We start from the raw sequence: 26,862 nt of genomic DNA, 5'->3' as shown, positions 1-26,862 counted from the left end.
TTCATGAGAATTTTTGTTAAAAAATTCTAAAAGCCTACTGGGCATCCACTTTTGACTGCTCTGATCATCAAGTTATCTCTCCTACTTCCAGACCTTCTATGTCAATAAGGATCACTATATCATGTCAAACGTCTCATTTGAAGTCCAGCCTGTCTCTTAAGCCCATCCCTGGGCTGCTAGAATGGCATCTTCCACTCTAGCTCTTCTGAGGAACCTCTTCCAGGAGAAAAATTGTCCTTGGAGGATTGCGGAACTCTGCCATATATTTGTCCTACATTACCTGAATCTGGATTTTCAAGATACTCCAGGCGTGGCACTTGGGGTTCTTAAAGGCAAGCCTTCCTAACTCACAGCTCATTATTTCTTTTCTACAAGAAGTTCAGGAGTCTCCCTTCATCCTCCATTTCCTTATGCTCTCATTTCCCTTGTTCACTGGCCAAATCCTGTTAAGAAGAAAACGAGTTTTGAACTCGCGAGTGTATTTCTTCCAACAGAGAAGACCAGAGAGGAGGACTCCTTTGTTTTTTCCATTCCTCCTTCCCCATTTTACTCTAACTTCCAGTAAAGTAGCATGGGGTTTCACCATAATGGGTTGGATGCAATGGCTCACCTATGTGGCTTTGGATCTGTGACTCAAGCATTCATTTACTGAGGAAATAGAGCCAAGCGCTAGTTCAAGCAAGGTGTTCCTGTCCTTAAGGGCTGTTGGTGGATGTACCACAAGTTATTATTGGGATACTGACATCTCATGGTCTAATAATCATCCCTAAATGAATAGATATTTTCTTATTTCCTTCCTTAATTGCCATAACTGTTGGAGAAAATAATTGTGTGTTCAAAACTCATTTTTGTGATATACGTATAACAGGCTTCTATTATGGTTATCATTCCATAAAAACATTTGTAAAATACTAAAACATTTTCAAAACGTGTCAATTCACATCAATTTTCATTTATGAGGATGTTAACTACCAATCTTCTTTTTCTAAGCTCCATTTGGAGAATTACTTGCTGTGACTCCAACTTCAGCAGCAAAACACATGGAAGTTTACCACCTATATAAAAGTTTCGGGCATTATTGCATGACAGCTAGAGACTGAGTGTGAACGAATGGGGCCTTTGTTGTCTTTTCCTAGCGCTACCTCACACACGAGGGGGGAGGGGGATGTTATTCCATGTGTGGCGAGGTGGCGATGGGAATGAATAAAGGCAGACAGTGTGAATTGTGTGCATGCGTATATATGTATGTGTCTGTGTGTGTATATATATGTGTACATTGAGATGTATGGGTATGTATATCTGCGTGTGTGGACGTGTATGTATATACATGTGTATGGGGGTGGGTTGGGTCATTTCTTTCGTCTGTTTCCTTGCGCTACCTCGCAAACGCGGGAGACAGCGACAAAGCAAAATAAATAAATGAATAAATAAATATATAAAAGTTTAAACCTGGTGATGTAATTTGGATGAGACAATGTGTGTTGTCTTACACCCATTAAATTACATGATAGGATAATTTCAACCAATGCGATTCCTTTTTGTGTCAGGCTTGTTCAGGAATCTCCTTACAAAAAATATAGTGCACAATGAAGTTATCCAGAATGAAAAAACAGTGGAGGCAAACCTAAAAAAAATAAAAATATTCAAGATTTTAAATTTCTGGTTATCATTTTAATAGGATGGAGATTTATGAAGCAATGAGCTTGTTCTGAAACAAACATGTCAGTGTTAGTAAAACACTTTCACGCGACAAACTTGCTACCTGATCTGAAACACACAACTTACCTTAGAAACTCTCTCCTCTATTGATGGCCCACCTTGCAACAACACTGACTGCAAATATTTTTTGTCTTTGGCTTTTCTGAAAAATGGATGCTTAAGGAGTTCACAGGCAGTGGGTCGCTTGGTGGGGTCTTTCTGCAAGCATTCTGTTATCATTTTTCTTATTCCCTTCCCATAGTTCTTGTACTGGTCCTAATAGGGTATAAGAAAGTCACTCTTAAATTCTTGAGATAAGAGACTACCGTTTCTCAATAGCTTATGTACAAAAAAATGTTCTTGATAATCAATCTGGGTTTTAAGTGTATTCATGAGCTTTAGCAAATAATATTTATTAAATCTCAGACACACCTTTTCTTCAGCACCTGTTTCAAGAGTTGGTGGATCATTCTGTAGTGTCAACATGAGGACCTTCATTGGAGGGTATTTGTGGTATGGAGCTGTTCCAGTTACCATCTCTATTGCTGTGATGCCAAATGACCAGATATCTGCCTTAAAATCATACCCCGAGACCTGTAACATTTTCAATCAAAGTCTCAAACAAGGATATACATAAAAGAAAAAAAGAAAAAGTGAATCACACAAATCAATATGTGTCATGTTACTGAATGTATTCAATATAATGGTAATGAATTAATCTTAGTCATGGTTCAGCAAACTAAGTAAATACAATCTGGAATGAAGAAAAGTAACTATTTTCCTAAAAAAACTAAATTCACAGAGATAAGCTCATTTGTTTACCTATCTACACAATGTATGTTCTTTTTTGTACTGAAACTGTTGTGCATGCAGTATTCTCTAAATTTTTCTCCAATCAATAATCCCTGCCCCTTAAAGAACTAAACAAATTGAAAATGTGTTTTAAACATCTACAAAGGAACCTTTCATGTGGTCTAGCTCTCATCTAAGTGAAGCAACTGCCTTCTACTTGCATTATAGGAAATTAGAATATGTTACAGCATTATAATAATGGCTGCCAGCAAATATATACAGGGGTAAAACCTGAAACACTAAAGGAAGGAAAATAGATTAACTGAAAAGAATGGGGTAGCAATATGAAAGAATAATAAGCTATGAAATATAACAGAGTTCTCTAAATTACTGAACAAATCCACTTACAAATGCCTCTCTGATAAGCAGTACAGACTTCAAATAACTGGATGACAAAACCAAAGTATTCAAATCTATAACAACCACCTAGTGGGTTTAAGCCATTCATAACCCAAGCTTACTTAAATCAACCTACCAAACAACATATGAGCTTGGCTAACAGGCAATTATCTCCAACCCCAATAAAGCAGTGACACATCGAGCAGCAAGTAACATACAAGCCAGGTGTCCATTCAATTCTTTTCTTTTCAGTTAACATTTTTTTGCCATTGTTCATATATCGTGCACGCTCATATTTCAAAACATATTTTTTTTGTATGTTGTTATACATTTATCCTCGCCTTGTTTTTTAATTTTCCAAAAGAAGGAATTGAGGCAGCGGCCACGTGAGGATACTTCCTCTAAGGCTCAGTTCTCTGTTCTAGATGCTACCTTGCTAATGCAGGAAATATATATATATATATATATATATATATATATATATATATATTATCCCTGGGGATAGGGGAGAAAGAATACTTCCCACATATTCCCTGCGTGTCGTAGAAGGCAACTAAAAGGGAAGGGAGCGGGGGGCTGGAAATCCTCCCCTCTCATTTTTTTTTTTTCCCAAAAGAAGGAACAGAGAAGGGGGCCAGGTGAGGATATTTCCTCAAAGGCCCAGTCCTCTGTTCTTAACGCTACCTCGCTAATGCGGGAAATGGCGAATAGTACGAAAGAAAAGAAAAAATATAAATATATATATATATATATATATATATATATATATATATATATATATATATATATATATATATATATTATTCCCTGGGGATAGGGGAGAAAGAATACTTCCCACATATTCCCTGCGTGTCGTAGAAGGCGACTAAAAGGGAAGGGAGCGGGGGGGCTGGATATCCTCCCCTCTCGTTTTTTTTTTTTTTTTTTTATAATTTTCCAAAAGAAGGAACAGAGAAGAGGTCCTGGTGAGGATATTCCCTCAAAGGCCCAGTCCTCTGTTCTTAACGCTACCTCGCTATCGCGGGAAATAGCGAATAGTATGAAAAAAAAAAAAAAAAAAAAAAAAGAAAAAAAATGAAGTCTGTTGGGGATGAGAGAGCTTGGGAAGTGAGTCAGTTGTTGTTCGCTGATGATACAGCGCTGGTGGCTGATTCATGTGAGAAACTGCAGAAGCTGGTGACTGAGTTTGGTAAAGTGTGTGGAAGAAGAAAGTTAAGAGTAAATGTGAATAAGAGCAAGGTTATTAGGTACAGTAGGGTTGAGGGTCAAGTCAATTGGGAGGTGAGTTTGAATGGAGAAAAACTGGAGGAAGTGAAGTGTTTTAGATATCTGGGAGTGGATCTGTCAGCGGATGGAACCATGGAAGCGGAAGTGGATCATAGGGTGGGGGAGGGGGCGAAAATTCTGGGGGCCTTGAAGAATGTGTGGAAGTCGAGAACATTATCTCGGAAAGCAAAAATGGGTATGTTTGAAGGAATAGTGGTTCCAACAATGTTGTATGGTTGCGAGGCGTGGGCTATGGATAGAGTTGTGCGCAGGAGGATGGATGTGCTGGAAATGAGATGTTTGAGGACAATGTGTGGTGTGAGGTGGTTTGATCGAGTGAGTAACGTAAGGGTAAAAGAGATGTGTGGAAATAAAAAGAGCGTGGTTGAGAAAGCAGAAGAGGGTGTTTTGAGGTGGTTTGGGCACATGGAGAGGATGAGTGAGGAAAGATTGACCAAGAGGATATATGTGTCGGAGGTGGAGGGAGCAAGGAGAAGAGGGAGACCAAATTGGAGGTGGAAAGATGGAGTGAAAAAGATTTTGTGTGATCGGGGCCTGAACATGCAGGAGGGTGAAAGGAGGGCAAGGAATAGAGTGAATTGGAGCGATGTGGTATACCGGGGTTGACGTGCTGTCAGTGGATTGAATCAAGGCATGTGAAGCGTCTGGGGTAAACCATGGAAAGCTGTGTAGGTATGTATATTTGCGTGTGTGGACGTGTGTATGTACATGTGTATGGGGGGGGGTTGGGCCATTTCTTTCGTCTGTTTCCTTGCGCTACCTCGCAGACGCGGGAGACAGCGACAAGGTATAAAAAAAAAAAAAAAAAAAAAAAAAAAATATATATATATATATATATATATATATTTTTTTTTGCTTTGTCGCTGTCTCCCGTGTTTGCGAGGTAGCGCAAGGAAACAGATGAAGGAAATGGCCCAACCCACCCCCATACACGTGTATATACATACACGTCCACACGCAAATATACATACCTACACAGCTTTCCATGGTTTACCCCAGACGCTTCACATGCCCTGATTCAATCCACTGACAGCACGTCAACCCTGGTATACCACATCGATCCAATTCACTCTATTCCTTGCCCTCCTTTCACCCTCCTGCATGTTCACGCCCCGATCACACAAAATCTTTTTCACTCCATCTTTCCATCTCCAATTTGGTCTCCCACTTCTCCTTGTTCCCTCCACCTCCGACACATATATCCTCTTGGTCAATCTTTCCTCACTCATTCTCTCCGTGTGCCCAAACCATTTCAAAACACCCTCTTCTGCTCTCTCAACCATGCTCTTTTTATTACCACACATCTCTCTTACCCTTATGTTACTTACTCGATCAAACCACCTCACACCACACATTGTCCTCAAACATCTCATTTCCAGCACATCCATCCTCCTGCGCACAACTCTATCCATAGCCCACGCCTCGCAACCATACAACATTGTTGGAACCACTATTCCTTCAAACATACCCATTTTTGCTTTCCGAGATAATGTTCTCAACTTCCACACATTCTTCAAGGCTCCAAGGATTTTCGCCCCCTCCCCCACCCTATGATTCACTTCCGCTTCCATGGTTCCATCCGCTGCCAGATCCACTCCCAGATATCTAAAACACTTTACTTCCTCCAGTTTTTCTCCATTCAAACTTACCTCCCAATTGACTTGACCCTCAACCCTACTGTACCTAATTACCTTGCTCTTATTCACATCTACTCTTAACTTTCTTCTTTCACACACTTTACCAAACTCAGTCACCAGCTTCTGCAGTTTCTCACATGAATCAGCCACCAGCGCTGTATCATCAGCGAACAACAACTGATTCACTTCCCAAGCTCTCTCATCCACAACAGACTTCATACTTGCCCCTCTTTCCAAAACTCTTGCATTCACCTCCCTAACAACTCCATCCATAAACAAATTAAACAACCATGGAGACATCACACACCCCTGCCACAAACCTACATTCACTGAGAACCAATCACTTTCCTCTCTTCCTACCCGTACACATGCCTTACATCCTCGATAAAAACTTTTCACTGCTTCTAACAACTTGCCTCCCACACCATATATTCTTAATACCTTCCACAGAGCATCTTTATCAACTCTATCATATGCCTTCTCCAGATCCATAAATGCTACATACAAATCCATTTGCTTTTCTAAGTATTTCTCACATACATTCTTCAAAGCAAACACCTGATCCACACATCCTCTACCACTTCTGAAACCACACTGCTCTTCCCCAATCTGATGCTCTGTACATGCCTTCACCCTCTCAATCAATACCCTCCCATATAATTTACCAGGAATACTCAACAAACTTATACCTCTGAAATTTGAGCACTCACTCTTATCCCCTTTGCCTTTGTACAATGGCACTATGCACGCATTTCGCCAATCCTCAGGCACCTCACCATGAGTCATACATACATTAAATAACCTCACCAATATATATATATATATATATATATATATATATATATATATATATATATATTTTTTTTTTTTTTTAATACTTTGTCGCTGTCTCCCGCGTTTGCGAGGTAGCGCAAGGAAACAGACGAAAGAAATGGCCCAACCCCCCCCATACACATGTATATACATACGTCCACACACGCAAATATACATACCTACACGGCTTTCCATGGTTTACCCCAGACGCTTCACATGCCTTGATTCAATCCACTGACAGCACGTCAACCCCGGTATACCACATCGCTCCAATTCACTCTATTCCTTGCCCTCCTTTCACCCTCCTGCATGTTCACGCCCTGATCACACAAAATTTTTTTCACTTCATCTTTCCACCTCCAATTTGGTCTCCCTCTTCTCCTTGTTCCCTCCACCTCCGACACATATATCCTCTTGGTCAATCTTTCCTCACTCATTCTCTCCATGTGCCCAAACCACTTCAAAACACCCTCTTCTGCTCTCTCAACCATGCTCTTTTTATTTCCACACATCTCTCTTACCCTTACGTTACTCACTCGATCAAACCACCTCACACCACACATTGTCCTCAAACATCTCATTTCCAGCACATCCATCCTCCTGCGCACAACTCTATCCATAGCCCACGCCTCGCAACCATACAACATTGTTGGAACCACTATTCCTTCAAACATACCCATTTTTGCTTTCCGAGATAATGTTCTCGACTTCCACACATTCTTCAAGGCCCCCAGAATTTTCGCCCCCTCCCCCACCCTATGATCCACTTCCGCTTCCATGGTTCCATCCGCTGCCAGATCCACTCCCAGATATCTAAAACACTTCACCACCTCCAGTTTTTCTCCATTCAAACTCACCTCCCAATTGACTTGACCCTCAACCCTACTGTACCTAATTACCTTGCTCTTATTCACATTTACTCTTAACTTTCTTCTTTCACACACTTTACCAAACTCAGTCACAAGCTTCTGCAGTTTCTCACATGAATTAGCCACCAGCGTTGTATCATCAGCGAACAACAACTGACTCACTTCCCAAGCTCTCTCATCCCCAACAGACTTCATACTTGCCCCTCTTTCCAAAACTCTTGCATTTACCTCCCTAACAACCCCATCCATAAACAGATTAAACAACCATGGAGACATCACACACCCCTGCCGCAAACTACATTCACTGAGAACCAATCACTTTCCTCTCTTCCTACACGTACACATGCCTTACATCCTCGATAAAAACTTTTCACTGCTCCTAACAACTTTCCTCCCACACCATATATTCTTAATACCTTCCACAGAGCATCTCTATCAACTCTATCATATGCCTTCTCCAGATCCATAAATGCTACATACAAATCCATTTGCTTTTCTAAGTACTTCTCACATACATTCTTCAAAGCAAACACCTGATCCACACATCCTCTACCACTTCTGAAACCACACTGCTCTTCCCCAATCTGATGCTCTGTACATGCCTTCACCCTCTCAATCAATACCCTCCCATATAATTTACCAGGAATACTCAACAAACTTATACCTCTGTAATTTGAGCACTCACTCTTATCCCCTTTGCCTTTGTACAATGGCACTATGCACGCATTCCGCCAATCCTCAGGCACCTCACCATGAGTCATACATATATTAAATAACCTTACCAACCAGTCAACAATACAGTCACCCCCTTTTTTAATAAATTCCACTGCAATACCATCCAAACCTGCTGCCTTGCCGGCTTTCATCTTCCGCAAAGCTTTCACTACCTCTTCTCTGTTTATCAATATATTTTTTTTTTTTTGCTTTGTCGCTGTCTCCCGCGTTTGCGAGGTAGCGCAAGGAAACAGACGAAAGAAATGGCCCAACCCACCCCCATACACATGTATATACATACGTCCACACACGCAAATATACATACCTACACAGCTTTCCATGGTTTACCCCAGACGCTTCACATGCCCTGATTCAATCCACTGACAGCACGTCAACCCTGGTATACCACATTGATCCAATTCACTCTATTCCTTGCCTTCCTTTCACCCTCCTGCATGTTCAGGCCCCGATCACACAAAATCTTTTTCACTCCATCTTTCCACCTCCAATTTGGTCTCCCACTTCTCCTCGTTCCCTCCACCTCCGACACATATATCATCTTGGTCAATCTTTCCTCACTCATTCTCTCAATGTGCCCAAACCATTTCAAAACACCCTCTTCTGCTCTCTCAACCACGCTCTTTTTATTTCCACACATCTCTCTTACCCTTACGTTACTTACTCGATCAAACCACCTCACACCACACATTGTCCTCAAACATCTCATTTCCAGCACATCCATCCTCCTGCGCACAACTCTATCCATAGCCCACGCCTCGCAACCATACAACATTGTTGGAACCACTATTCCTTCAAACATACCCATTTTTGCTTTCCGAGATAATGTTCTCGACTTCCACACATTCTTCAAGGCTCCAAGGATTTTCGCCCCCTCCCTCACCCTATGATCCACTTCCGCTTCCATGGTTCCATCCGCTGCCAGATCCACTCCCAGATATCTAAAACACTTTACTTCCTCCAGTTTTTCTCCATTCAAACTTACCTCCCAATTGACTTGACCCTCACCCCTACTGTACCTAATTACCTTGCTCTTATTCACATTTACTCTTAACTTTCTTCTTTCACACACTTTATCAAACTCAGTCACCAGCTTCTGCAGTTTCTCACATGAATCAGCCACCAGCGATGTATCATCAGCGAACAACAACTGACTCACTTCCCAAGCTCTCTCATCCCCAACAGACTTCATACTTGCCCCTCTTTCCAAAACTCTTGCATTTACCTCCCTAACAACCCCATCCATAAACAAATTAAACAACCATGGAGACATCACACACCCCTGCCGCAAACCTACATTCACTGAGAACCAATCACTTTCCTCTCTTCCTACACATACACATGCCTTACATCATCGTTAAAAACTTTTCACTGCTTCTAACAACTTGCCTCCCACACCATATATTCTTAATACCTTCCACAGAGCATCTCTATCAACTCTATCATATGCCTTCTCCAGATCCATAAATGCTACATACAAATCCATTTGCTTTTTTAAGTATTTCTCACATACATTCTTCAAAGCAAACACCTGATCCAAACATCCTCTACCACTTCTGAAACCACACTGCTCTTCCCCAATCTGATGCTCTGTACATGCCTTCCCCCTCTCAATCAATACCCTCCCATATAATTTACCAGGAATACTCAACAAACTTATACCTCTGTAATTTGAGCACTCACTCTTATTCCCTTTGCCTTTGTACAATGGCACTATGCAAGCATTCTGCCAATCCTCAGGCACCTCACCATGAGTCATACATATATTAAATAACCTTACCAACCAGTCAATAATACAGTCACCCCCTTTTTTAATAAATTCCACTGCAATACCATCCAAACCTGCTGCCTTGCCGGCTTTCATCTACCGCAAAGCCTTTACTATCTTTTCTCTGTTTACCAAATCATTTCCCCTAACCCTCTCACTTTGCACACCACCTCGACCAAGACACCCTTTATCTGCCACTCTATCATCAAACACATTCAACAAACCTTCAAAATACTCACTCCATCTCCTTCTCACATCCCCACTAATTGTTATCATCTCCCCATTTGCGCCCTTCACTGAAGTTCCCATTTGCTCCCTTGTCTTACACACTTTATATATATATATATATATATATATATATATATATATATATATATATATATATATATATATATTATCCCTGGGGATAGGGGAGAAAGAATAATTCCCACGTATTCCCTGCGTGTTGTAGAAGGCGACTAAAAGGGGAGGGAGCGGGGGGGCTGGAAATCCTCCCCTTGTTTTTTTTTTTTTTTTTTTTTTAACTTTTCAAGAGAAGGAACAGAGAAGGGGGCCAGGTGAGGATATTCCCTCAGAGGCCCAGTCCTCTGTTCTTAACGCTACCTTGCTAATGCAGGAAATGGCGAAGAGAGAGAGAGAGAGAGAGAGAGAGAGAGAGAGAGAGAGAGAGAGAGAGAGAGAGAGAGAGAGAGAGATATTGGTTTGTGGCAGGGGTGGGTGATGTCCCCATGGTTATTGAATTTGTTCATGGATGGGGTGGTTCGGGAGGTAAATGCAAGAGTTTTGGAAAGAGGGGTGAGTATGCAGTCTGTTGGGGATAAGAAGGCCTGGGAAGTGAGTCAGTTGTTGTTCACTGTTGATACAGCTCTGGTGGCTGATTCAAGGGAAAACTGCAGAGGTTGGTGACTGAGTTTGGAAAAGAATGTGAAAGGAGAAAGTTGAGAGTAAATGTGAACAAAAGCAAGAAGGGTTGATAGACAAGTTAATTGGGATATAAGAGTGAATGGAGAGAAATTGGAGGAAGTGAAGTGTTTTAGATATCTGAGAGTGGACTTAGCAGTGAATGGCACCATGGAAGCAGAAGAGAGTCACAGAGTGGGGGAGAGGGCAAAGGTTTCAGGAGCAATGAAGAATATGGGGAAGGAGAGAATGTTACTGCAGAGAGCAAAAATGGGTATGTTTGAAGAAATGGTATATGGTTATGAGACATGGGCTATAGATAGGGTTTTACAGAGGAGGGTGGATGAGTCGGAAATGAAATGTTTGAGAACAATGTGTGGTGTGAGGTGGTTTGACCAAGTAAGTAATGAGAGGGTAAGAGAGATGTAAGGAAATAAAAAGAGTGTGGTTGAGAAAGCAGAAGAGGGTGTGTTGAAATGGTTTGAACATATGGAGAGAATGAGTGGAGAAAGATTGACAATGAGGATATATGTGTCAGAGTTGAAGGGAACAAGGAGAAGTGGGAGACCAAACTGGGAGTGGAAGGATAGAGCGAAAAAGATTGTGAGCGATTGGGGCCTGAAAATACACGAGGGTGAGAGGCCTGCAAGGAATAGAGTGAAGTGGAATGATGTGGTATACTGGGGTCAATGTGCTGTCAATGGACTGAACCAGGGCATGTGAAACGTCTGTGGTAAAACATGGAAGTAGTACCAGCCCTTCCCATGACCTTTTCCTCTCTGTTAGACCTTCCTCTTTTTTTATTCACTATACTAACATTTGAGGTTTCTCTAGTAACCCCTCCTCCGTTGAACACCATCTGTCTAGTACCTCTCCTAATATTTAACTTCTCTTAGAGACGTAGTTGTCAAATGATGTTCTCACTGGTTCCTTTTCATATTCAGCTATAATCTCAAATTGTGATTGTGTTTCAAAGGTGGTGTTTGTGCTTATTCCAACATCAACACACCTGTTGCATGCCTCAAGGACCGTAAGTCCCCAAACTTTGATGTAATGAGGCTCAAGGTCTGTCTCCTAACTACCACACTTTTCTTGTTTCGCCCATTGCTCTCCTAATTTTACAAACTTTATATCTTTCTTCGACTATCTAAACTCTTACATTGAGACTGTGACATCCTCTCACCTACATGCCAAGATCCTCTTCCTTAGGGATGTCAACGCTCACCATAGGGAATGGTTGAATTCTTCCCATACAGATAGTGGAGGGATTGAAGCCCTCAAGTTTCCATACTATATGATTTACAGCAAATTATCTACCCTACCAATATTCCTGACTGCTGACCACTTTCGGATCTGTTTTTCACGACTTGTCCATCCTGCTGTAAGTACACAATCTCACCCCCAATTGGTTCATGTGATCACACTCTCATCAATATCTAATGGCACCTCCCACTCCAGCAACCCCTTCTAAGTGTAAATATTGGTATTTCAACATAGATGTCTGGAATAACTTACATAACTTCTTTTCTGACTTTCCTTGGGTAAATTACCATCTCTTATGTGGTAATGTTTCTGTCTCCACCAAATGCAGAGCAGAACTTATTCTTCTGAGGATGGAAGCATTTATACAAATTTCCTCCAAGACATCCTCTTCATCTATTCCATGGTTCAACCATTCCTATCCTGAGGCCATTCAGGCATATTGGGCTTGGAAAAACTCTCCTTCCTCTGACTCCCATTCAGCTTTTATCACTGCCCATATTCACTGCAAGTATGTTATCCATGAGGCAAAGCGTTCCTATATTCAAAAGAAGTGCAATACTCTCTCCTCGTCATCCCTTGATAGGTCTTTCTTGTCTTTAGCGAAGGGCATCTCTAACGACTTCTGTCACTCTATCTTTCCTTCACTTTTCCATTTTGACGGTACTGTAACTGTCTCTGCCATAAACAAAGCTACTCTCTCTGGTTCCCATTTCTCCTCTAACTCCACCTCATGACTCTAATAACATTCCTTCACCCCCTGATGCTCCGCTTATTAATTGTATGCCTCTCCCATAATCTCTTTTCAGACTGTCTGAAAAACACCTCTCTCTTGACACAAGCAAGACTAATAGTCCTGATGGCATCCATCTCCATGTACTGAAAGTGTGTGCCTTTGAACGTACACCTGTGTTTGCTTGTCTATTCCGTTTCTGTTTCAAAATTAATACTTTTCCTTCACCTCAGAAGCATGAATTGATACATCCCATCCCTAAGAAGGGTGACCATTCTGACCCCTCTAACTACTTTCCTATTGCTTTAACATTAACCATCTCCAAAGTCTCTGAATCGCTCCTTGGCTCCCATATCCTCAGACACCTTGAAAATCACAGCCTTCTCTCTGATCACCAGTATGGCTTCCATAAGGCGAGATCTAATGGTGATATTCTTTCTTATCTTACTCATGTCTGGTCATCATCCCTGAAAAATGTTGAAGTCATGTGCAGTTGCCCTTGACATATCCAAGGCTTTTGACACGGTGTGGCAACGGTGTCTCATCTCTAAGCTACCCTCTTTTGCTTTCCTCCCTCACTTTGCTCCTGCATATCAAGGTTCCTCTCTGGCTAATCTATCTCTGTGATTGTTGATGGATCAGCCATCCCCCCATTTTCTCCATCAACATTGGTGTCCCTTAAGGTCCTGTCCTGTCCCCTATACTTTTTCTCCTTTTTTTAAGGATTTCCTCTCCTCCACAAACAATCAAATGCACTCATACACTAACAATTCAACACTCCATTCATCTACATCATTAAATTCTACTCCTTGTTCTCTCACTCAATCTGCATCTTGCCTTCACAAAGATTCCACAATAAACTTACAGAATATCTCAGTGGGGTAGATGGAATCTAGTTAAGCTTAATGCCTCCATGACCCAGTTTCTACCCATCTCTCAATTGAAAACGCCTCACAATTCTCCTCTCTCCTTTGACAGTCCTGTAACTCCACCTCTTGACTAAATGAACATACTGTAACATCCACTCTTTCTTTAAAAACCCCACATTAAGGGAATAGCTAAGTCTGCCTCAAAGAAACTGGGTGTCCTCTTTAGATGTCGAAACTTCTTTTCTTCTAAAAAGCTGCTTCATCTGTACAAAGGACTGATTCATCCTTGTACCGAGTACTGCTCTCACATCAGAGGTGGTTCTAGCTCTGCATCCCTACTTGGCAGAGTCAAGTTGAAAGCGGTCCAAGTTATAAACTGTCCCTGGCTACCTTCCAAGCTTGACCCTCTTGCTCTACATCACAATGCTGGTTCACTTTCCCTTTTCTATAGTCATTACTTTGGATTTTCCTCCTGAGATCTGGCTGCATGTGTGCCCCTGCCACTATGTAAACCAAACATAGCTTCAAAAGCCGCTGCATCACATGATTACCATGTGGCTATCAGCAACTCAAGGGTGGGCCATTTCGATAACTGCTTCTTTCCCCAAATGTTGAAACTTGTGAACTCTGTACCTTTTCATGTCTTTCCCTAAAACTATGACCTGGCACATTTCAAAAGACAGGTTTTCACTTTCTCCAAAATTCATTAATACTTTCCTTTTTCTTTTCTTTTTTCTCTTTCATAACTCTCTATATTTCAATTAAGGCCCCTTGATCTGGACTTTTGTACATGATGATGGGAGCTTTTTATTTCTTTTCATACATATCACAGTACAGTAAAAGTCATGCTTTCTTAATAGAATCCTGAAAGTTTACTAGATATAGTTGTGAATATTTTGTATAAAAGTAGGTTGAGCTGGAGCGCTGAGTGACCAGCAGCTGCAAGACTAGCCATGTGGTGACCATGTCTATCTTAGGAATAACCGTGAAGAATATGGCCACTGCTTCTCTGATGAACTGGAAAGACTGAAATGCTTATTTTGATATCAAGGTTGTGAAAGGTATGCCAATCACTTTCTCAATGTCCACAGATTGTTCAGCAGCATCAAAATGGTTTAAAACATATTCACTTCAAATGTAATGTATTTTCTCAATTTCTTACCAGTACAAAGTTCACTCATCACTTATTGGGCATTTCAGACTCATTTTTAGTCACAACTTCCTAACTTCAGCAATTTAAAAGCAGAACTCTTTAACTTTTGAACGAAACTGTATCCCAATTCATAAAAGATACCAGGTGAAACACTTATGTGGAATTACTTTATGCAAGCCCTCTGTATATAGCAACTAAAGATTACATGTGTGAAAATGAGGCCACTGTTAGTTTGTCTGAGGCACTACCTTGCCATAACATGAAAGGCAATTATGTGTAAGAGAAAAAAATAAAATCTACTCTATACTTTCCTATTCCTATTCTTTTCAACTTATTCAGACCTGAGGAAGCTAAAATTTCAGAACCTTACACGAGTGCACCAATTAATCTTTTTAGCGATTATCTCACCCTTGACTGCAACATCCCCTGGACCATCCTTACCAATCAGAATTACTATGTTACTAAACTTACAAATGACTTCTATCTTTTCTTTTAAAAAAAAGAAGCTTATTATGCTGCAAGTATAAAGCCACCTTCACTATAAATATATCATCTGCAGTGGAAAATAAAAAGGACTTCAATCTCACTGAGGAACTTTCTCACCCCAAGAGAGTCCATCACTTCACTTACTGACTGTGGCACTAGCTTGAAGCTGCAGAAGCACAATAAAATGGGTTCTGGGGTTATACAGTGATGATAAAAGAAGTATTCATTTTCATCATTTACATGCATTGCTAAAGAGACTTAACATTCCACCCAACTTCTTTTCTAATTCAACAACAAAGTAAAGACATCTCCATATCGTAATTATAGTAGCTTCCTCCATTTCATCATGGTTCAACTGCACCTAGTGATCGTCCCCACCTTTTTCTCATCTGAAGTAATGTTCAATCCACAAAAATATTTAGAAACTAATACATTATACAGTTCAGAAATTCTCATAAATTCATTTGAAAACACACCCTTATAAAGCAAACTACTATCCCAGCAGGAATGAATATGGAAGAGGAAAATGCTAATTTCATCATAAGAGCTCTTAATAGAATTCATAATTCCTCCATGCATGCTACAATCAAAAGTTCTTACCAATTAACTTTAAATACACATCATGCAAACAGTTCCTTCTTTAAATCCAAAGCTCTCTCTAATCATCTAACCAAATGAAAAATGTGGTTCAAACAAAATGCTTCCCTTCCTAAATCTTTGTTCATCTACAAGATGTTACGACAATCAATCATGATCTGATCATAAACCTTATTGCCTATGCTAAAATTTATTCCTCAGCAACGCTTATAATAATTTCTACTTTCACATACATAAAAAGGAACAATCACTCCCTCCATCCAATCATCAAGTATCTATTCCATTATTATAAACAGCCTTGAAAAGGACCCATCTGCATCTTTAAATTCCTTTGTTGTGGCATGAGCATCAATTCATCCTGCCATAAAAACTCTTGAAGCTATTCAAATGTAGCTTTACTTCACCTCTTGAACTATCTATCTACGTATCTTTATCTCTGATAACTGTTCCCTCCAGAAACTCCCTCAATGGGGTGGCCATGGAATAATTCTCCCTTACTGGTGAATTCCGGTGCTGTTTCTTAGCCTTCAGTGCCTCATCCTTAAAAAGCCACAAGCAGGGAGCAATTTTAGTGCACTGTTTCCAGAGGCTTCTACCGAATGTTCATACCACCTACCTCTACCTAATGATCCAACTTATTACTAATACCTCTTAAACATCTCACTCTTCATCCTATCTATACTCAAAGATCTTTCATTTCTTGACTACTTTTTTTTTTACTTCCTCCTTTGTGTCTTCCTGAAGCTTAAACATCAGTAAGCATAAGAGATTGCTTAATTATGGAATGCTGGAGGTCAACATATCAATAGCTAATTCTAACTAACTTATTTTGAACCATACACTGAGATTGTGACATTTGTGTGGCTATCACTCCCCATAAGCAAGTAACTTTGGTGGCATCTTAGCAATGCCTCAGACTGTGACAATGGTGGATGCAAAACCTTAACCATCCTTCCTCCACCACTTCTCCAGGGAATCTGCACATACACTTTACCACTATACGACAGATATATAGTATATTCTTTCATTCTATAATGGGCAACTGAAAGTTGGAATATTTCTTTTGTCAAAATTGCAACCACTTATTGCAACTCACCTAATGTTCAAGGGGATATGGTAACAAAATTATATAAAAAGAGAAATTCTGAGGAGGCCATAAGATGGAATTTTCTATTATGGTGAAAGTACAAACTTGCTTATTACTCTTTTCATCAAATAACACAAAAGTTCCTGCTTCATTTCTGAATTCCTGTATATTACAATTAAGTTCAATCTTGTTGCAACTCTGGCATTAATGTATTTACATGACTTGATATTTGTTCAGCTCTTTGTCATTATATCTACACTATCAATCTTGATAAAGGATGATATGCATTACAAAAGAAATGAATAGAAAGGATGATCCAAGAGAATTCATGTTTGACTCAATCTTTATATTCGTACATTAACTATGAAGATCACTCTTATAAAACTACAATATGTTTCATGCCATGGAATTTGTCACTAGGTATTTAGCAGTGAAGCATGCCTGATGGAGCACTTGATAAGCCTGTATGTATAATATGATGTGCTTTGGCCACACATCATTCCAGATTCATCTCTGGACAAATGAAAACTTTCTGCTTATACTCAACAAAGAAATAAAATCAAGGGAGCCAGCATTTCAGTTGCTGTCAAGTTGCACTCCTCTAACCTAGGTAGCTGTCTTTTCTTTCTGCCTCATCAACATATGGACTACTGGCAATCTGTCTACAAACATACAATCTCTGCCTGACAAACGGAACATGCAAGGATACTTAATTCACACAGTCCATTTTTGTAACTCTATATTTTCCTGTGGTAAGGGATATGTGCTAGGCTTAGCATTTGGCAAAATGGTAGGAGTAACAGATAGAAGTAACAGCTAGGAACATTTAGGTAGGAGTAATAGGTAGAAATATTAGGTAGAAGTAGTAGGAAGGAACATTAAGCAGGAGCATTAGGTAGTAGTAGTCAGTGGAAACATTTCACAACAGCCTCTGCAAATACTGCACACGGCTTGCCGTCTACTTGTGGCCTGTTTTTATGGATGAGGCACTAAAGGATAAAGGATGGCATTGGGGTAAACTAGTTAGGTAGAGTCTATTTCCATGGTCACCCCCTTTGAGGGAGTTCCAAAGGGAACAGGTGTCAGAGGTATAGATAGGTAGATGGAATAAAATTATTTTGCCATCATCTAGACAAGATAGTTTCAGTGAGAAATAATGCTTCTCTTTATAAATTCTTCTCCAATCATTACTTACATTAACCAATTCACTTTTGGCCACTAATCCAAACCAAAGACTATAGACAGCATCAAGCCCTTTTCAAGGAACTCACTGATAATCATATCATTCAGTAGATGATGAATATCCTAAAAAATATCATATGAACAGACATGGTGTTGCTAAAAATTTTCACTGTTGATTCAGTACATACTCTTCAAACACCACTATTCATCCCAACAACGACAAATGCTTGCTGGGTATACCCACTTTGTCCTGGAAACCCCACATAATTTGCATAAAAAAATTTGCTTCCTAAAAATTGGGGGTGTTGTACAGGTGCCATCACCATTTTTCTAGTGAGTAGCTATTTCATACTTATTAAGGTTTTATCCTTCCCAGCATGGAGTACTACTCTCACATGTGGGGTGGCCTTCCCTTCACCTCTATTTGCCCAAATGGGATCAAAAGCCTTTCATCTCAATAATTCTCCAAGCATGATCTCTCTCTAACCATCCCTTTCTGTCTGCCATTATGATCCTGCCCTCCATTCTGCAGGGTCATCCCTTTCTGTCTGCCATTACGATCTTATCCTCTGTTCAACAGGAATCACTTTAGCCAATGCTCTTGTGAGTCCTCAGTGTAAATCTCTGCCATCAAGGATTGGAACATACCATAAGTCTGGCTGCTGTTTCCCATAGTTCGTATGTGAAGCTTGGCCACACAAGGACTGACTATTATGACAGCTCCTTCTACCTGGTCTAGAAATACATAACAAACTCTGATTAACATTCTTTTTTCATACCCTAATTTGTTCACTTGAGATGGCTATGATGCGCAGGTTTTGTCCTTACCTTATTGATCAGTATATATAAAGAAAAAATAGATTAAAGACAAAATTCTCAATGCCTCCTCCAGCAATAACATAAACTATTAAAAGCTCAAATGAACTCACATGGCCTTTATCACCTAGTGGCCATACTGTCAGTCAGACTGGCCACAAGTGAAAAAATTTGATACCACCTATCAATTTCAGTACAACTTTGGTTCAACCTACACTGTGGTTTATGACAAGAAAGTTCTTGAAATTTCAGCCAAACTGAAACTGTTTTGCCCTGAGGTGGCCAAATTAGATGCTAATTTGACATAAAATACGTTGATGAAGGATTATCCAAACATTTCTTCTCCAAAGTTTCAGTCTAACTGATCCAGTGGTTTCAGTGAAAAGTTACAGGCAACTTTACAGACAGACAATGACAGGTGATGGATGAAAGCTAACAACAGCTCAACATGTGAACTAATAATATCAAAGTAAGCATAGTTCTATTTATATTTCTTCTATTCCATTAACTTGAAAATTATCTGCAGATGCATGTGCTCATATCAATTCAGGAATTTTGCCATCCTTCCCAAGTTATTCTACATAAAACCAAAATTTTCTTAAAACATGGCAGGTATTCATTCAAAACAGCCCAGTTTTCCAACGGTTTACATTATCTGAGGCAAGCTAATAGTATTCAAAAAATCTAATCAATTTTTGACACAGGAGACAATGAGATGTTAGTACTGCTAACCAGGCAGACTAACAGGGATATGGTTCACAGGCAAATGATTAATTCTTATGCAGACTAAAATGATACATTTCTCTTTAAACTAATGTCTATTTAGTCAAAATAACTTCATCTTCACTAAACAATGAAAGGCTGAAAAAAGTAAATTTCTATACCCCTTGGTATATGAGGCCATGGCTACTTGATGAAACAGTTTCCAAGATAGAACTAACCAATCAAAAAGAGTTAATATTAAAGCTTATGAAAAAAATGTAATACTGTTATATTATACAGCTTCAATTTCTGAATCTTATTCTCCTGCTATCAATGCTAAGTCATTATCAATAGCAGATATTCTGAGATTATGTAAAGGAAAGCAAATGAATTTATAATATCATTTTCCAAACATCTATCTGCCTCTTCTTTTGAGAAACAACTGGAAACTGTATGCCCACAATGTAAGTCTCTTCATCATGGAAAGACTGACTGAGAACTGGATCACAGGTTGATTTGCAGCCTATTTGTTGTAACAATGACTTTCCCAATCCTGACCAAAAGACTCATTTCTGATATTTTTCCAGAATAATTCACTCTGGAAAGAGCAAGAAACATCAATGTACTGCTTCTAACTCAACATGACTCTTCAAGGATATTTTCTTAATTCTGAGCCAAGATGTTTTGTCAGGAATTCTTCCATCATGATTTAACTCTGGACAAAGCAAACCATACATGACATTATAATCTTTAGAAGCTGTGGTCTTTCTTTAACTATACTCACAATGCAGCTACACCTAGTAGTCTGGGACATGCTTGGCTGCCACAAAGTAATTCAAAGGCATATTTCCTATCCAACTTCTATTATTTCTTCATGATTTGAAATTTCAACTTTTCCTGTTTCCCTACAACTGTGAGTCTAGGATTCTTGAAATGTATGCTGAAGCAACCCTAACATTTGCATATTCTTATTCATCTTAATGCAAGGACTTAGAAGCTCCTACATGCAAAAATTTTTGAATGATGTCACATTTTCATTATTAGTGGATGTGGAGATGTATAGCTAAGTCACCAAAGTGTATAGGAAAAAATATGCAAGTCACCTCGCTCTGAATAAAAGATATTGCATAAATGACACAGAAAGATATCTGATACATTATTTCTTTAAAGGGGTGACATTCACTAATTAGCAAAGGATAAACCCCAATCATCTAAGTTATAATTCAAGTATCCATATCTTACTTGCTCCATGACTTCTGGCGCCATCCAACAGGGAGTTCCAACAAAAGTGTGTCGGGACTTCTGGCGTGACAAGTCTCCTCCAGTGGACAGCCAGGCACTAACACCAAAATCAGCAATCTGTACAACACCATCTTCACCTAACAATATGTTGCCTGCTTTGATGTCTCTGGAAATATGAAGCCTTGGTTTTAATTCCTCTTGTACTATTTCCTGAATTTCTCTTACTGCTGTGGGTTGTCATGACAGTAATAAGGGTGATGGTGAACTCACTGATGGCCATGTGTCTGGAAACATGAAGCCTTGGTTTTAATTCCTTTTTTTATCACTACTTTCTCTTAATCTCTCTTATTGCTGTGGGAAGTTTTGGCAGTAAAGCATGTAGTGGTGGTGAACTCAAAGAACGGTGAAATAAATGTCCTTATATAGTTCTGGTGTGTGGGAAAAGTTACTTTGATGAAGTGCTAGTGAGCAACGCAAAATAGCCTAACATATGACAAGCTAATAAATCATAATGAGAGACAGAAAGCGAGAATATCAAGTACTTACAGGGAAAGTACGATGGCAAATCTTGTAGAAAAAAAATTTGAGTTCACAGCATCTGAGATACAAGCCACTATAAAGCAGTAAGCAAATTATCCTTAATGAAAGGAGCCACAACCTACTCTGTCTTTGTAAAATAGTTCCTGCAAACTACTAATGTATGTAAAAAGATATTATCTCTTCTAAGGAAAGATAACTTGTTTACATTTCAAATGGTTATCAAGCCCAAAAAGTAATATACCCTGCACTCTGCATATGTAGCATTTGTGGTTCTGATAATTTGCGGGCAGTTTCTCTGAATACCTGATGAATATTTATGGCATATATATTTGTCACTTATCAATCCATGTGTATCTTGCACCTTCAGACATTCTCTCTTCCTGCTGCACAGCAATGAGTGGCATGGGAAACATGGGATGCTAGTGCAACGTCCCTGCTAACTCTCCATCTAACCTTCACTATATAAACATCCTGCATAACTCAGCCATCCATAATGCAGTTAACTTGCAGATTTTGGCGATTTTTACCCATAATCATGGCCCCTCACTCCAAAGTTAATTGGGGAAATGAATCTAGAGAAGAAAGGATGAAAAATGTGATGGTTCTGAGCCAAATAAATGAAGTTATTAGATCATCAGTGGGGAGCCATTACAGTATACACAAGTCTTCTGTGATGCATGTATGGAAAAATGATACAAACAAATACTTAAGTGTTGCAGTAAGTGCATCCAAAAGTGCTTATATCTTTTCACACCTATGGCACAACTCTCTTGGATACGGAGGGAGAACTACTTCCATTTCTTCACAAGATCATTATCGTCAGTGGTGAGCAAAAGTACTTTTTAACATCATACTTATCATCTGTTCTCTTAAACTAGTATGTTTATCTTTTTTAAGTTTTAAGACCAATATGATTATGACACTTGTTATATGTTTATTCTTCTCAGCTATGAACCTTCACTTAGGGCTCAGAAGGAGCGGTTCACCTAACTCACTTTCTCCATAGGCTTTAAGTATTAACTTAGTTGGAATTGACATCCATGCCAGTTTTCATGAATTTAACCCTTGTGAATACAGCAAACAAAGAGCACACAAAAAAAATTCTGGTCTGTTATTTTTTAATCTATATCTTAATATGATTCTGAAATGGTAAAGAAAAAAATAACTTAAATCGCTTGGATTATGCATATCAAATACCCTGTTCGTGAGGATAATGTTCTAGATCTATCAGTCCATCTGCAGTCTTACACACAGTCACAGTCTTATTTATATACCTATCTTCAAACATTCTAAGACAATTTAAAACAGGAAATAATCCTTCAAATGGTTATCAGCAATAAGCAAGCCCTTTGCTTGCTATCTCAAATTGAGTAAGATAAAAGGATAGCTTTAAGCAATGTTCTGACATGAGCTAGGAATATATAACTTTTGATACAAATCACTCTATAAAAGATATGGGCACTTGTATGTCCTGCCATGAGTTAGTAAAAATGAAAATGAAAATAATAATAACAATAATAATAATAATGATAATAATAATAATAACAGCAATAATAATAATAATAATGTGTGTGAAAGGAGAACGTTAAGTAAATATGAATAAGAGCAAAGGTTATCAGGTTCAGCAGGGTTGAGGGACTAGGTAGTTGGCATTTAAGTTTAAAAGAAGAAAAACTGGAGGAAAAGAAGTGTTTAAGATAGCTGGGAGTGGACTTAGCAGCAAATGGAACCATGGATGTAGAAGTGAGTCATAGGGCGGGGGAGGGGGGCGAAGGCTCTAGTAGCGATGAAGAATGTGTGGAAGGAGATAATGTTATGTCGGAGAGCAAAATTGTGTATGTTCGAAGGAATAGTAGTTCCAACAATATCATATGGGTGCAAGGCATGGGCTATAGATATGGTTGTACAAAGAAGTGTGGATGTGCTGGAAATGAAATGTTTTAGGACAGTATGCAGTATGAGGTGGTTTGATTGAGAGAGTAATGAAATGGTAAAAGATATGTGGTAAAAAGAAAAGTGTGGTTAACAGAGCAGAAGAGAGTATGTTGAAATACTTTGGATATATGGAATGAGGGAGGAAAGGTTGAAGAAGAGGATATATATGTCAGGTGGAGGGAACAAGGAGAAATGGGAGACCAAATTGGAGGTGGAAGGATGGGGGAAAAAGATTTTGAGCGATCGGGGCCTGAACATATACGAGGGTGAGAGACATGCAAGGAATAAAGTGAATTGGAATATTGCGGTATACTGGGGTTGACGTGCTGTCAATGGATTGAATCGGGGCATGTGGAACATCTGGGGTAAACCATAAAAAGGTCTCTGGGGTCTGGATGTGGGTAAGGAGCTATGGTTTTGGTACATTACACATGACAGAGACTGAGTGTGAATGAATGTGGCCCTTTTTGTCTGTTTTCCTGGTGCTACCTCACTGACTCAGGGAGTGGCAATGATGTTTCCTGTGGGTCAGGGTGGCACTGAGAATGAATGAAGGCAAGCAAGTATGAATATGAGCATGTATGTATGTATATGTCTGTGTATGTGTATGTATATGTATCTATATGTTGATATGTACATGTACGTATATGAGTATATATGGGCATTTATGCATATGAAATGTTTGAGGACAATATGTGGTGTGAGGTGGGTTGATCGTATAAGTAATGAAAGGGTAAGAGAGATGTGTGGAAATAAAAAAGAGTGGTTGAGAGAGCAGAAGAGGGTGTGTTGAAATTGTTTGGACACATGGAGAGAATGAGAGAGGAAAGATTGACTAAGAGGATATATGTGTCAGAGGTGGAGGGATTAAGGAGAAGCGGGAGACCAAATTGGAGGAGGAAGGATAGAGTGAAGAAGATTTTGAGCGATCAGGGCCTGAACATACAGGAGGGTGAGAGGCATGCAAGGAATAGAGTGAACTGGAACAATGTGGTATACTGGGGTCAACATGCTGTCAATGGATTGAACCAGGGTGTGTGAAGTGTCTGGGGCAAACCATGGAAAGGTCTGTGGGGCCTGGATGCAGAAAGGGAGCTGTGGTTTCAGTGCACTACACATGACAGCTAGAGACTGAGTGTGAACGAATGTGGCTTTTTTTTTGTCTGTTCCTGGCATTACCTTGCTGCGTGTGTGTGTGTGTGTGTGTGTGTGTGTGTGTGTGTGTGTGTGTGTGTGTGTGTGTGTGTGTGCTAGTGGATGGGCCATTCTTCCTCTGTTTCCTGGTGCTACCATTCTTCCTCTTTTCCTGGTGCTACCTTGCTGATGAAGGGAAACAGTGATAAAGTATAGAGTATTATAGTAATAATAATAATAAATGAATAAAGGCAGCAAGTATGAATTATGTATATGTGTATATATGTATATCTGTGTATGTATATATATGTATACATTGTAATGTATAGGTATGTATATGTGCGTGTGTGGACGTGTATGTACATACATGCGTATGTGGGTGGGTTGGGCCATTCTTTTGTCTGTTTCCTTGCACTACTTTGCTAACGTGGGAGACAGCGACAAAGTATAATAATAATAATAAAAAAATAATGAAAATAATAATAATAATAATAATAATAATAATAATGATAAAAAAATTCTTTTACTTAAGTCATCATTTCCCACACAGTGAGGTAATGACAAGATAAGATGAAGAATGGCCTCACATTCTTGCATTCACTCTCTAGCTAAAATGTATAATGTGCTGAAACCAGAGCTTGGTATCCACAGCAAAGCTCAACAGACCTTTCCATAATTTTCCCACACCACTTCAGATGCCCTGATTCAGCCCAGTGAAAGCAGTTCACCCACTACATGTCATATAACTCAATTTACTCTATCCTATGCATGCCTCACACTCTCCTAAATGTTCACACCCTGATCACTCACAGCATATGTCACTTTAGCCTCCCATCTCCCACTTGGTTTTCCTTTTCTCCTTGTCCATCCATTCCAGACATGTATATGTCTTCTCATAATCCTCTCCTTATTCATAAAAAATTGTTACACACCCCCTTCAGCTCTCTTATCAATATTCTTCTTACTACAACATCTCTCCCTTACCCTATCATTTCTTATTCAATTGACCCTCCTGGCACCACAAACTGTCCTCAGCATTTCATTTCCAATACATTCACTTCACTTATTCTTTACTTTGTCACCTATGACCCATGCCTAGTGTCCATACAATACCATTCGGACTAATACACAACCAAAAATACCCATCTTTGCCATCACATGCAGTGACCCATCTTTCTTCATGCTCCTCAATGTGCTAATGACCTTAGGCCCTGTCACCCCTTTCCATGGTTTACCCCGGAAATTTCACACGTCATGGGTCTATTGACAGCATGTTGACCCCAACATAATGCATTGTTCCAATTCTTGAGCATGAGAGGCCTTGAGATACACTGAATTGGAGTTTGCAATATTACAGAAATTGAAGGTAATTAGAGTCCAAGAGAAAGCAGAAACTATATGCATGGGGAGTGAGGTTTCAGATAGGTGCATCCCTGTAAGCTGGTGTTTAACACTTAGCTGGGAGGAAGATTGTTTTGTACTTATTGGTTCATTTCAGGGTGTATATTTTTGTTAGTGTGGTGTTTGCTGGGTAGCGGAGGTATTTGTGAATGTGTGTTCTTGAAGTGTGAAACAAGGGTGAGCTTTTAATTTCTACTTGGAGTCTGGTTGTTAGTTATTGAGTGGTTTGGAAGGCAAGAGGCTAGGGATGTCTCAAAGAACTGAATGCAAAGCATAATAGGTGAGATTGTACTGTGAGGATCTGTTTTATTAGTTAGATGTTGAGTATTTGTTGGACAGCCAGTGACTAATCTGAGCACTCTGTTTTGAGGGTTTACAACTGTTATATTTGCTTTTGACAGGGTGGATGACCAGGAAGGCAAGGCATAGTTCAGGGAGAGGCAAATGAAGTGTTTGTAGAGGACATTATGTGATTCTTTTTCCTTTCCAAACCTAGTACCAGTTAGACTGTGGGCATTTAGTTTGTATGATGCTTCTTTGCTGATGTTTGTGGAGTGGGAAGTAATCTTATATAGTTGTTGTATGAGTTGTAATAATATAATTGCAATAGGCATACTTTCTTGATACAAGTTGCTGATCTGTGTGTGAGCCAGCTTCACAGAGTGAAGGATCATTAAAACATCACTAGGAAAATCTGAAAGATGAACAATTTGGTACTTTTGGCTTGACTGGTTAGGTATCTTAGGCAAGGTAGCAAGCTAGGTTCTTGGAATTATTGAATAAAAAAATTGCTGAACAGGAATATTAGGTACTTCTTGTAGCTTAAATAT

At 39.5% G+C, this 26,862-nt stretch overlaps 1 protein-coding gene across 7 annotated transcripts in view; it reads right to left on the bottom strand.

Moving 5' to 3' along the window:
• Positions 1–26,862, bottom strand: part of fray (oxidative stress responsive kinase frayed) — a 293,998-nt gene that overhangs the window by 37,023 nt on the left and 230,113 nt on the right. For all 7 annotated transcript variants that reach the window (XM_071665568.1, XM_071665569.1, XM_071665566.1 and 4 more), the window contains 3 exons: positions 21,023–21,188; positions 2,131–2,292; positions 1,786–1,974 (listed from right to left, as the gene is read on the bottom strand). In XM_071665568.1, coding sequence (XP_071521669.1) covers positions 1,786–1,974; positions 2,131–2,292; positions 21,023–21,188 — 517 coding nt within the window. The remainder of the gene's footprint in view (positions 1–1,785; positions 1,975–2,130; positions 2,293–21,022; positions 21,189–26,862) is intronic.

The sequence above is a fragment of the Panulirus ornatus genome, chromosome 10, assembly GCF_036320965.1.
Source record: "Panulirus ornatus isolate Po-2019 chromosome 10, ASM3632096v1, whole genome shotgun sequence".
Classification (NCBI taxonomy): Eukaryota; Metazoa; Arthropoda; class Malacostraca; order Decapoda; family Palinuridae; genus Panulirus; species Panulirus ornatus.
The sequence above is the reverse complement of the archived record's forward strand: the minus strand, read 5'-3'. Positions and strand labels throughout refer to the sequence as shown.